Source organism: Puma concolor, chromosome A1 (genome assembly GCF_028749965.1).
Source record: "Puma concolor isolate L17-30 chromosome A1, mPumCon1.1.hap2, whole genome shotgun sequence".
Lineage (NCBI taxonomy): Eukaryota > Metazoa > Chordata > Mammalia > Carnivora > Felidae > Puma > Puma concolor.
Window position 1 is genome coordinate 170,869,088 of NC_141667.1, and position 13,095 is coordinate 170,882,182.

At 38.6% G+C, this 13,095-nt stretch overlaps 1 protein-coding gene across 1 annotated transcript in view; it reads right to left on the reverse strand.

Moving 5' to 3' along the window:
• Window positions 1-13,095, reverse strand: part of TM9SF2 (transmembrane 9 superfamily member 2) — a 66,375-nt gene that overhangs the window by 14,532 nt on the left and 38,748 nt on the right. Inside the window, exons 8-12 of the mRNA XM_086708837.1 lie at window positions 11,858-11,937; window positions 10,756-10,864; window positions 7,728-7,860; window positions 4,236-4,355; window positions 854-911 (exon numbers count right to left, since the gene is read on the reverse strand). Coding sequence (XP_086564963.1) covers window positions 854-911; window positions 4,236-4,355; window positions 7,728-7,860; window positions 10,756-10,864; window positions 11,858-11,937 — 500 coding nt within the window. The remainder of the gene's footprint in view (window positions 1-853; window positions 912-4,235; window positions 4,356-7,727; window positions 7,861-10,755; window positions 10,865-11,857; window positions 11,938-13,095) is intronic.

A 13,095-nucleotide genomic window follows, 5' to 3' on the forward strand; every position in this document is an offset into this window, starting at 1 on the left:
ATGTCTGTACATTACTCAGTGCTCACCATGATAAGTAAAGTCACCTTTTGTTACCATATACTGTTAGTACAATATATTCCTTATGCTCTATTTTTCACCTCTATCACTTACTTATTTTAAACTGAAGTTTGTAACTCTTAATCCTCTTGGCCTATTCTGCCCATCCCTTTCCCCAACTATCCCCTCTGGCATCCACCAATTTTTTCTTTATATTTATGAGTCTACTTCTGTTTTGTTTGTTCATTTGTTGTTAGATTCCACAAATGAGTGAAATCACATGGTACTTGTCTTTCTCAGACTTATTTCACTTAGCACTAGGTCGACCATGATGTCACAAATGGCAAGAACTCATTCTTTTTTTTTTTTTATAGCTGAGTAATATTCCATTGTGTGTATATGTGTGTGTGTTACCACATCTTCTTTACCCCATTCATCTATCAGTGGAAACTTAGATTACTTAAGAGTGGCAATACTTTTGATAGAAATCTGAAAATGTTTGCTTGCCTGAATAATCTGCAAGCGAAAACACCTTCTTGTGATTAGGTCAAAAGCTTTCAATGTAGCCTTATATAACAACATGCCAGACCAACTCACACAGACTAAGAAATAGACTTTTAAGGAAAGGAATCTACAAATTTCTTATGTTCAAAGATACTTTTTCCAGACACAGCAGGTGGAAGTCATTCCACAAACGTTTATTAAATATTCATTTTTTTATCCCTTTTTACAAAATTAAATTCATTTTCTAGTGTACACAGTTTAGAGACAGAGAAGATTAAAGACCTAAGAGGTTGAAAATTTGGGAACTAAAATATGACTATGTAAGACAATTACTATTGAAACGTTCACTTACCCAGGACAAAGAAATGATGTCAGTAAAACATTTGTTTTCCACTTCTCACCACCAAAGGCTGTGGAAGAAAACAAAAGTGGTATGCCATACAGACTTTTCTTCAAAGCAAACCAAATGACCATATTTGTCTGGCATTAAACAAATTTTCAGACAGCATTGGGTACCACTCCTAGAAAATCACACTAGCAAATGATGTGGTATTCCCTAGGTGATGCAGACCAGAGATGCACATCACAAACTTTGCTGGATAAGCCCTGCTCTCAAGATGTTTGCTTCAGCATAAATCTAATATCAGAGGAAGGTCATCCAGACCACTTCTTTTCCAATCTTTTTTTTTCTACTTCAAAATAAAACAAACCCTTAGATTCTAGGCCAGTTCCAATCCATGGAACTGGGTAGAGAAAGGGCATACTGAGGATTCTCCTTTATCTTGTGGCCAGTTTCAAAATCTGTTATACAACTAGGAACCTGCAAGCCTCAAGCGCAACACATTTAAGTTTCCACAGCAGGTCTAAATCTTCAGGGCTCATGTACCACTGCAGTTACTGGGAGGGGCTAGAGGTGGGGGTGGGGCTTGGATATGTCAGATCAGGTGACTGAGAAGAGTAGGACAGTTATGGCCACTTAACAGAACAAATTTGCTCATGAACTTTTTAATATGCTTTGTCCCTCTCTAATTTCTTTTCCCCACTTAGCTTTTTTTTTCAAGTACACAGAGTAAAAAATGGTTTTCTGTTTCCAGCTTAAAAGCTGAAGATGAAACTGGCTGAGGTGTGAGAACAGCTCTGATTTCTTTAAAAAGTTGTAATAGTTTGTAAGTACCACTTGCCTTAAAACAAAATGACAAATTATATACATGTGATTTGAATTTGCAGCATTACTGATTAAGAGACTATTATGAAATTATTAATTCAGGGTTTAATACAATTCCAATCAAAATTCAAATAATATTTTTGAAACATTAGAAATGATTCTATAAAATGAAGTATTTTGTGACTGGGGCCACATGACAGCACCTCTTGAATGTTCTGCCTGATTAATGGGCAGCTGGGGGATCTGAAGGATGGAGCAGGAGTTAAAGAGGGACTGCGTCTGGGCTGGGAGGGAGCATGAGCTAGAGCTTCTCACACAGGGAACAGGACACGGGGAGTTCCTGGGGCAGGTGTGAAGATACAGGAAGAAGGCCAGCATGGTTGAGAAAGAGGGAGTGCTGCATGGGAGGTAGGGGTCCAACTGTGGCTCAGCTCATGTGTGTTAAACTACATGTGACACCCACAACCTTCTGTCCTTTAGGAAAGGATGAAAAAGAAAAAAAAACTTGGGACAAAATACACAAAAAGTAAAACACAGACACACATACATATAGCACGTCTCATTTTCAGAGAGCACTGTACCTGGCAAACTCTAACAAATATTTCTACTTGGAGTTGAGTCTAGCCAACGTCACTTTTAGGGCTGCCTATGTAACCTGTGTTTTACCTCAAACCTTCTTCACATCAACTGTAGTTCTGTCCCATCTTCCATTTTGTTTGTTTGTTTTTGCTTTTGGTGGGCCCTTTTTTTCCCCCTAGTTTATTACTGACGTATATAACTGACACAATGTTATATTAGTTTCAGGTGTACAACAAACTGATTCCCCAATTCTATATATTACTCGATGTTCACCATGATAGAGTGTAGTCACCATCTGTCACAACAGTACTATTGGCCACATTTCCTATATTGTATTTTTCACCTCCGTGAATTATTTATTTTACAACTGAAAGTCTGTACATCTTAATCCTTTTTCATCTATTTCACCCATCTCCCCAACAACCTCCCCTCTGGCAATCACCAGTTTGTTCTCTGTATTTAAGGGTCCATTTTTTTTGTTTGTTCTGTTTTTTTAGACTCTACATAAGCAAAATCATAGAAGATATTTGTGTTTTACTGTGCAAATGGACAATAATATTTATTTTGGTATAGTTCCAATAGTTCTATTTTTGCTTTTGTTTCCCCTGCCTGAGGAATGGCAGGGGAAACAACATAAATATGCCACTAAGGCTAATGTCAAAGAGATTACTTGCCTGTGTTCTCTCTTCTAAGAGTTTTGTGGTTTTAGGTCTCACATCTAGGCCTTTAATCCTTTTTAGGCTTACTTTTGTGTATGGTGCAAGAAAGTAGTCCAGTTTCATTCTTTTGCATGTAGCTGTCCAGTTTCCATGTGCTGCCCAGCACCATTTTTTAAAGAGACTGTCTTTTTTTCCCATTATATATTCTTGCCTCATTGTTGCAGATTAATTGACCATATTAAGTGTGAGTTTATTTCTGGGCTTTCTGTTCTGTTCCACTGATCCGTGTGTCTGTTTTTGTGCCAGCACCATACTGTACTGTACCATACTACCGTTTTGTCATGTACCTTGAAATCTTGGATCATGATACCTCCATTTTTGTTCTTTCTCCAGATTGCTTGGGATATTCAGGGTCTTTTATGATTACATACAAGTTTTAGGGTTATTTTTTCTAGTTCTGTGAAAAATACTCTTAGTATTTTGATAAGGAATGCACAGAACCAGTAGATTGCTTTCAGTAGTATGAATATTTTATCAATATTACTTCTTCTAATCCATGAACATGTCTTTCCATTATCTTCAATTTCTTTCATCAGTGTCTTACAGTTTTCAGAGGACAGGATTTTTTTTACCTCCTCCCTGTCACTTTAAATTACAGATTAGCTATGAGACTATCTCGATAGACTTCAGAATTCCACAGCAAACACTGGCATTCACTGCCCCTAGCAAAGCTGCTTTTTCTAGTCATCTAGTCATATCCCATCCTTACTCTGTGGCCCTGATGCTTTTTTTTCACTCAACTTTATTTTTCTTTTAGAAAGCAAGGATACAACAGATTACCACTAATTACATTATAAAAGCAAATTAAATTACTTCAGGGCTCTTTAAAATAGTGCAATCTTAGTTTAAGTACAGTCTATTTTTCCAAATATTAAATTGATGCAATTATAAGCACAACCTCTTTATGTAAGAAAAGTGTTACTGTATGTATTACTTGTTTTAGTTAATAAATCAGTGATACTCATAAGTATACTTTCTTCCTTTATTAGTCTATATATGTTTCTATGAATGTAGCAAATCTAAGTTGTTCAGTCAAATCTCTTTTGTCAAAATGTAAAAGAAAAAGGACAAGGGGGATTGTGGATAAGCAACACCTAAATTTGCTTACCTCACTGTTCCAACAGTTTTTAACAAATAAATCTAGAGATGGCCATCCGTTTTACAAGTTTCTTTTAAATAAAGATACACACCTATAAAACATATTGTTTCAAGAACAGATGCAGTGATGTAGCAGAGTAGGTTCCTAGCCTGACAGGGTGACTTTTACTTACACTTATAAAATCTGGCAGCAACATAGCCTGCAGGAGTGCCCAGCAGCACCCACAGGACCACAGCACAAGTCATCAATGCTCCTCTGTTGGCAGGTGACAAAAATCCCAGGCAAGCGAAAACTAAAAAATAAGTAGTTTTAAGTTATAAATTTTATTAGTTTCCTTTGTTGTGAAGTGACTGAAGACCCCTTTCATTTTTTAAACAAGAAACCAAATACAATTTCATGAATACACTATCTTACCTATGGCCACGCTAAATCTTAGCACTATTTTTAGGTACTTCACCAATAGGATCATAAATAAAGCAATCTCTACTTTGGATGGTTCTTATAGGGTCCACAAGACCCCACCTTTCCTGCCATCAGGGAAGGCTGACTGGATGCTCACGAGTGCTTTCCGCTCTTCAGCTCTTCTGAGATTTTAAAATTGGGTGGCTCAGTTGGTTAGGCATCCAACTTTGACTCAGGTCATGATCTTGCAGTTTGTGCATTCAGACCCCAAGTTCAGCTCAGAGCCTGGAGCCTGCTTTGGATTCTGTGTCTCCCTCTCTCTGCTCCTCCCCCACTCACGCTGTCTCTCAAAAAAAATAAAAATAAAAAATAAACATTAAAATTAATATGAATATAGGGGCGCCTGGGTGGCGCAGTCGGTTAAGCGTCCGACTTCAGCCAGGTCACGATCTCGCGGTCCGTGAGTTCGAGCCCCGCGTCGGGCTCTGGGCTGATGGCTCAGAGCCTGGAGCCTGTTTCCGATTCTGTGTCTCCCTCTCTCTCTGCCCCTCCCCCGTTCATGCTCTGTCTCTCTCTGTCCCAAAAATAAATAAACGTTGAAAAAAAAATTTTTTTGAAAAAAAAAAAAAAATTAATATGAATACAGACATTCCCACCATGAAATATTCCCACTTTAAAAACAATACTGGGTCCTCTGGAGTGAGAACTATAACCTTCAAACACAAGAGACAAGATAGAATCTGATCAATGAATAAAACAAAAAACATTTCATAATACTATTAGCTTTCTGAACACAAGTTACTGAAGGACTTGGTCATTGATTGACTCAGGGAAATTCTGGCTTCTCCCCTTATTTAATTGGTTAGTTTTATTTTTCTTCCTTATATAACCTACCTAATAAGAATAAAAATACTACCTTGTATTTGTAGACATTCCTGGCTTTAAGCTGGAATTCAGAAGTTATGACTTTTCTCAGAAAGAAATTCAAGCGGTTTTCTAACCCCAGGAGCATGTATTTCTCTGAGGTATACATAATGAGGCACATGTCCACTCACACGTTCTCATCAACACCAACCAAGGGGCAAGACTAGAAACTCATGATCAGCAGGAAACTGATCAGATTTTCAACCAAAATGCATCCCCCCCCCCACCCAATCCCCACAAGACTAAGAAATGGACTGTTCTGGAGGAGAGAGTTCATATTTGAGCATTCAAGGAAAATGATCCCCAGGCGCTCTGAAACTTTCCTTCCTTACAAGTTCATTTTCTAGCAGACTCCAACAAAGATCAGGTGATGACTGAAGGCAACTCCCAATAAAATTTTCAAGCAACATTTTATCCTAAGGCATCCATTCTGCTCCTCCAGCTCTACCCTGGCTCTCTGGGGACCTAGTGATCCCCAACTAGCTTTCATGCTATCCTCTGGTTGTGTCCAAACCTCTGTCATGATGCCTTCTCCCAACCTACCCTCTTCAGTATAATATACTTAAGAATTTTAGCCCTCCCCATCATAGTTGTATCTCCTTATCTAAATAGATAAAGATACTAGTTCTAGTTAATCTTCAGGTTAGGCTTCAAAGTGATGTATACCTAAAGGTATACATCAATGATTCTCAAACTTATTCAGGTGCCAGATATTTCGAAGTGTGAATCCTCTTTGTAAAGTATTTATATAGTTATTCCATCATAAAAATTTGGAACAATTTTATTAACATAAAATGATTTTAGCATTATATATTTAATATGCAATCAAACATAAGAACAAATGTTCATTAAAAAATCATTAGGAGCAGGGTGCCTGGGTGGCTCAGTCGGTTGAGCTTCCGACTTCAGATCAGGTCATGATCTCACAGTTCGTGGGTTCAAGCCCCGCATCGGGCCCTGTGCTGACAGCTCAGAGCCTGGCGCCTGCTTCGGATTCCGTGTCTCCCATTCTCTCTCTGCCCTTCCCTACTCACACTGTTTCTCAAAAATAAATAAACATTAAAAAAAAAAATTATTAGGATCACTTGGGTGACTCAGTCGGTTTAATGTCCTACTCTTAAGTTCAGCTAAGATCATGATCTCAGTCACGAGATGGAGCTCCATGTTGGGCTCCTTGCTGGGCATAGAGCCTGCTAAGATTCTCTCTCCCCCTCCCTCTTCCTCTGCCCCTCCCTCACTCATGTACTCTCACTGTTGTATGTATGTATGTATGTTGTATGTAAGCAATGAATCACAGAAATCTACCCCCAAAACCAAGAGCACACTGTACATACTGTATGTTAGCCAATTTGACAATAAATTTTATTAAAAAAATTATTAAAAGGTCAGTGGTTTCTGAATTCTTCCAGTAATAATTCATTTATTTCATTTACTTATGTACTTATAGTAAAAATTCATTTGTTACTGTTCATCAGTAGAAGGACCAATAAAGGAAACATAAGGGAAATAAAAGCAAAATTTAGAAAATTCCATGAACGTTTTTTTTCTCTCACAATTAGGAAAAACTGAAAAAATACTATATTCCCAGGCTAACCAATAACTCTAAGGGGGGGGGGAGGAGGAGCTATTTTTTTTTTAAGGTTGTTCTAGGGGTGCCTGGGTGACTCATCCAAAGCGTCTGACTTTGGCTCAGGTCATGATCTCACAGTTCATGGGTTTGAGCCCCACCCTGGGCTCTGCACTCTCAGTGCAGAGCCTGCTTTGGACCCTCTCCTTCCCTCCCTCCCTCTCAAAAATAAACAAACACTTAAAAAAAAAAAAGTTGTCCTAATTGACAAACATTTAAGTAATAACACTTCTGAAGATTTTCAGGTGGCACAAGGAGGAGCTATTTTTTGTGTGGGAAGATCTCTCTGGAACAAAGCTACAGAAAGAAAGTTCCTCTTTTTCTTTTGGTCTCTCTCAGTAGAAGCCAAAAACATCCTGGAATCCTGATCCTACTGCTCCTGGTGGCATGGGACAGTCATGGGAACCATACATGACCCTGGTTCCAAGCCACCCAGACTCAGACCCAGATGGTCTTCAGGTACCTAATCATCTCCAGCTCCAACTCCTTGACAAAGGCTTGGTCTCTGTGCAGCTGTAAAGGAGATACGAAGTCACAGTTTTCCAGCACAGCTAACACTGCCCCAAGAAACGTATAGCCAGAGCACACACATGTAAAAGCCAAAAGTACTCTTAGATACAATCTAGTCTAGCTACTTCACTTATGAAAACTGTTTTTCTAAATTATTTAGAAAAAGTATTTTCTATTTTTTAATTATCACTTAATACTTACATAGAGTCACGAAAGTCATAATTAAAATCTGTGTCCCTGATCCCAGGAAGACTGACAGCAGCATCCCTTTTCTTGGAGGACGGAATATATCACCATGAACCAGTTTCCAGCCAAATTCTTCCTGGGCATCCTCCTAAAAAGGGAATGAACTTGTTTAATTGATATGTGGTCACCAAAACAGCTATACAGTTTGTTCACTGGTGAATATGCTGATACAAATTTTTTTTAAACTTACAAATGTTAATATTGATTTCTATTCCTAAGCTTTATGTTATAAAGTTTGACTCACAGAGCTTTATATAGTTTTCTTGGATTGTTTTTAAAGGAATGTTGTATGTTAAGTTCCATAAATACAGTCATTGACAAACTTTAAAAAAAAATACAAAGATAATGTGATACTTACCTAGTTCTAGTCAAACTTTATGATCCAAATTGATGACTTAATTTTTACTCACACTCTACCCTTTCCCATCTACGTCTATTAATCTCCAAAATGAGCAAATGGTATTAGACTTCATGGCTACTTTGCCAGGTACAGTAGGCTTAAATATGAGCATATGAAGAAGTTTGTGTCACCAGCCCTAACTGCTCCCCTGATCTCAGATATACATATACAACTGCCTAAAAACAGTTCCACTTGGTTATTTAACAAGCATCCTGAACAGAATTAACCACAACTGAATGGATTTTCTCTCCCCATCTATATTTGCTCTTTCTGCAGGCCACCTCCAACCCTGTAGAAGCTCCATCTTGCCAGCTGTTCAGTCCCCAAAACCCTGGAATCCTCCTGGATTCCTTCTTTTAACACCTTGAATACAGTTCTTCAACAAATCCTCAGCTCTACTTCTAAAATATTTCAACAGAACCAACACTAGCCCCTGTAAAGACTCTGGCTTTCATGCTGAGTGAAATGGGAAGCTACTGGAGGGCTGTGAACAGGAGTGAAACAATCTGAGTTATATCTGAACAGATCTGCTCTGACCACTACAATAAGGGAGGAAAAAGAAATAGAAGAGGAAAAAGTGGAAGCAGGGTCGCCCTGGCCTGTATCCCATGGCACCTCTGTACAAATTAAGAAAAAAAATACCATTAGCTGAGCAATCATTTGAAATTGCTAATTATGAGAGAGTATTCTGAAATTATTTTAATATTTAATAATCAATAAAAATAATGAAAAAGAGACTTTAGGGTGGAAATGCTAAAAAGACAATAAATATTAGCATGTTCTTTTTCTAATTAGAATAGGACAGAAAAGTTGAGAAGAAAAAGCCAAGAAATCAGGAAAAGAAAACATAAAATTTGAGTTTTTTGTATTCATTACAAGTCACTATGAGTCCTGTGGAAATAATTGCTATAAAATGAAAAAGTATAAAATGTAAAACATTATACAACTTAAAATTCTTTTTTTTCCAAGTATATACTTATTTTGAGGGAGAGACAGAGAGAGAGAGTGAGCACATGAGTGAGGGAAGGCAGAGAAAGAGGGAGAGAGAATCCCAAGTAGGCTCTGCGTTGTCATCAAAGAGCCCAATGTGGGGCTTGAACCCACGAACCACGAGATCATGACCTGAGCCGAAACTAAGAACTGGATGCTTAACTAACTGAGCCATGAGGTGCCCCCAATTTAAAATATTTTGAGGGAGGGGCGCCTGGGTGGCTCAGTCGGTTAAGCGGCCGACTTCGGCTCAGGTCACGATCTCACACTCTGTGAGTTTGAGCCCCGCGTCAGGCTCTGTGCTGACAGCTCAGAGCCTGGAGCCTGTTTCAGATTCTGTGTCTCCCTCTCTCTGACCCTCCCCCATTCATGCTCTGTCTCTCTCTGTCTCAAAAATAAATAAACGTTAAAAAAAAAAAAATAAAATAAAATAAAATATTTTGAGGGGCACTTGGGTGGCTTGGTCGGTAGAGCATCCGACTCTCAAATTTCAACTCAGGTCATGATCTCAGGGTCATGGGATCAAGCCTCTCATCAGGCTCCAAACTGAGTGTGGAGCCCGCTTAAGATTCTTTCTCTCTCCCTCTGCCCCTCTCCCCTGCTTGCACACACTCTCTCTCTAAAAAAATTAAAAAAATGAAAATTAAAAAAAATACATTTTGAGAATAAATGAGGTTGGGACACTAAATTACTTTGAATATACCAAAAGGTTGAAATGATAAAATTCAGTTAAAATTACTTTTGAAAAATTAAACACACAAATAAAAATTGCCTGGGAGTTATTCCACTCAGCTTTGCTGTTTCACAAACTGGGGGCATGCTGGGAATGAAGACTGAGAGAAGTGACAGGACATATATGAATAGAGGGGACAGAACTGGAGCTGTGAGCAGTGCAGCTCTGAGTGCTAGAGTGACTAAATTTCTAGAGAAGACCTCTAGAGAATATTTTTTAATGTTTCTTTTTTTTATTTATTTTTGGGAGAGAGAGAGAGTACGAGTGGGGAAGGGCAGAGAGAGACATACACAGAATCCAAAGCAGGCTCCAGGCTCTGAGCTATCAGCACAGTCCTGACATGGGGCTCAATCCCACGAACCATGAGATCATGACCTAAGCCGAAATTGGACGCTTAACTGACTGAGCCACCCAGGCGCCCCTATAGAATACCAACTCTTTTGTGTTCGCTTTGGCAACACATATACTAGAATACCAACTCTTTTTTTTTTTTTTTTTGAGAGAAAGAGAGACAGAGCATGAACGGGGGAGGGGCAGAGAGCGAGGGAGACACAGAATCAGAAGCAGGCTCCAGGCCCTGAGCTGTCAGCACAGAGCCCAATACGGGGCTTGAACTCACAGACCGCGAGATCATGACCTGAGCCTAAGTCGGACGCTCAACCAACTGACCCACCCAGGCGCCCCCAGGAATACCAACTCTTAAGGATCATCTTCTTATTTGAAAATGTGAATTCAGGGTAACTTTTGAGAAGAATGTTTTAGAGGCAGATTCTGTCTAAAGCTATTATTTCAACTTTTCCAAAGAACAAAATAAGAACTACTCTCAGAAGACTAGAGAACAGTTCAAATGTTTCACTCACCGTAGAATCCATCTGATTATACCTGGCAATATCTTTATGCAGTGTCCGTAGCATAATCATAGCCACCATTCCAGACAAGAACAGCACAATGACCAGGGAATTCATGATACTGTAGGAATAAGCATGTCAGGATTAATCTGTAGCTTCGTTTCCTTTTCAAAATGTTTATTCAGGCACATTACAACAACATTGATCAAAATCAAAATTTGACTAAAAATCCAACAGATTCAATGAGTTGTGCTCTGTTATGTGTCCTTCTAGTGGATACAGAAGTTTATACAATTATCATAATAATCTTATCATAATTTGTTAACTAGAAATTTTTTAATGTTTATTTAGAGAGAGAGAGAGAAAGAGAGCGAGCACACAAGCGGGGAGAGGGAGAGAGAGAGAGGGAGACACAGAATCCAAAGCAGGCTCCAGGCTCTGAGCTGTCAGCACAGAGCCCGATGCGGGGCTCGAACTCAGGAACTGTGAGATCATGACCTGAGCCGAAGTCAGATGCTTAAACCACTGAGCCACTCAGGCGCCCCAAGAACTACAATTTTTTTTGTCTATGGCCATTATTAGTAAATAACCACTATGCCCATATAAATGTAATGCTGCAAGGACCAATAAAGGTCTGTATCTTCAAGAAATTATAACAAATTTATTCAATAAATTAATGAGTGTCAAAAGGCAGTCAACAAAATAGGAAAAAGAGTGATGGCACCATGAGTAGCTTTCCAGACAAAAATTTTGAATCATGCTCTGAAGAGAGAGTAATTATAAGTAGACATAACATGAGCAGTAGCTTCTGTTCATTGAGCACTCTTCCACTTCCAGTAAGGTGCTCAGATGCTCTGTTTCATTATCTCTGTTAATCCTCAGAACAGTCTTGTGAAGCAGGTAACTCCACATAAAGAAATGGACTCTGAGAAACTGGGTGGCCTGGACCGACTTACAACCAATGATTTAAAGCCAGGATTAAACACAAGTCTATCCAATTCAAAAGCCCAGACTTCTGGATAACTGGAGAGGATTACAGAGTGAAAGTGATATTCAAAGGGACAAAACACAGAACAAGCACAAAGCATAAAGTGGATTAACTCTGTACTCTTACCTAAACCACTGAATGTGGGTATGAGGCATAGATTCCAGTATATAGTCCCATCTAGAAGCCCATCTGATGTTTTTATCTTCCTAGGGGGATAAAACAAAACAAAACTCTTTAAGCATTTGCTGACAAAGTATATTAAGAATCCAAACATTTCCACTCAAAGCTTGACCTTCCATTCAGTTAACAAATGTAATTTCTCATTATCATAACTTGGTTTAGTCAGGAGTTTTAGAGAGTTTAGCTCTAACTCAAGTCTCGGGGAAAATCAAAATGAGATTAAGCAGCAAATAAAAACAGTAAGAATTCCTAAAAGTTCCTAGTTACCTGTATTTTTTAAAAGTCTTGCTTTAAATTTTAACTAGTAAAAGTTTAACTTAGATATCAAAATTTAGAGCTGTATTCATTTTTTTCAGAAAATTGAGTGGCATAACTTATTGTTTATGCTCTTTGATGTCATCTATCCATGTCAATGAGATACCAGAGTCATAATTTAGATACACTGAGCATCTGGCAGGTATCACCCACAATGAACTCTTAATACCTAAAAAGAAATATACAGTGTTTCTTGCACTAGGCTTGCAAAATTACACACTATAAAGGGAGAGTAAATGTCTCAACTATATTCAATTAGCAAGACAGTTTATAAAAAAAAAGGAGGAATACTGCTTAAGATTCTCATAAAATGAACTTCTACTTCCCTAAGAAACTTCTCCATTAATGAAAGCACTTCCTTGAATTCCCAAAGAACCTATATAAATCATCTACCATCAGGAAATTCTCAATTAAAGTTTATATTAATCCAGACTTAAAAATAGTGTTGCTGGGACACCTGGGTGGCTCAGTTGTGTTAAGCATCTGACTCTTGGTTTTGGCTCAGGTCATGATCTCATGGTTCAAGCCCTGCGTCAGGCTCTGCGCAGGTGGAACCTGACTGGGATTTTCTCTCCTCTCTGTCTGCCCCTCACCTGCTCCTGCTCTCTCTCAAAAATAAACTTTAAAAGAAAAAAGTGTTGCTCTCCCAAATGCCTGTTGCATAAATCTTTGACATTTTCATACCACCTTCTATGCCTGTTTTCTTTATTTTCTTGTTTATTTATTTTTAAATTTTTTTAACGTTTTATTTTTGAGAGACAGCATGAGCAGGGAAGTGGCAGAGAGAGAAGGGGATGGAGCATCCAAAGTGGGCCCTGTGCTAAGCCCATGTGGGGCTCAAACTCACGAACTGTGAGATCATGACCTGA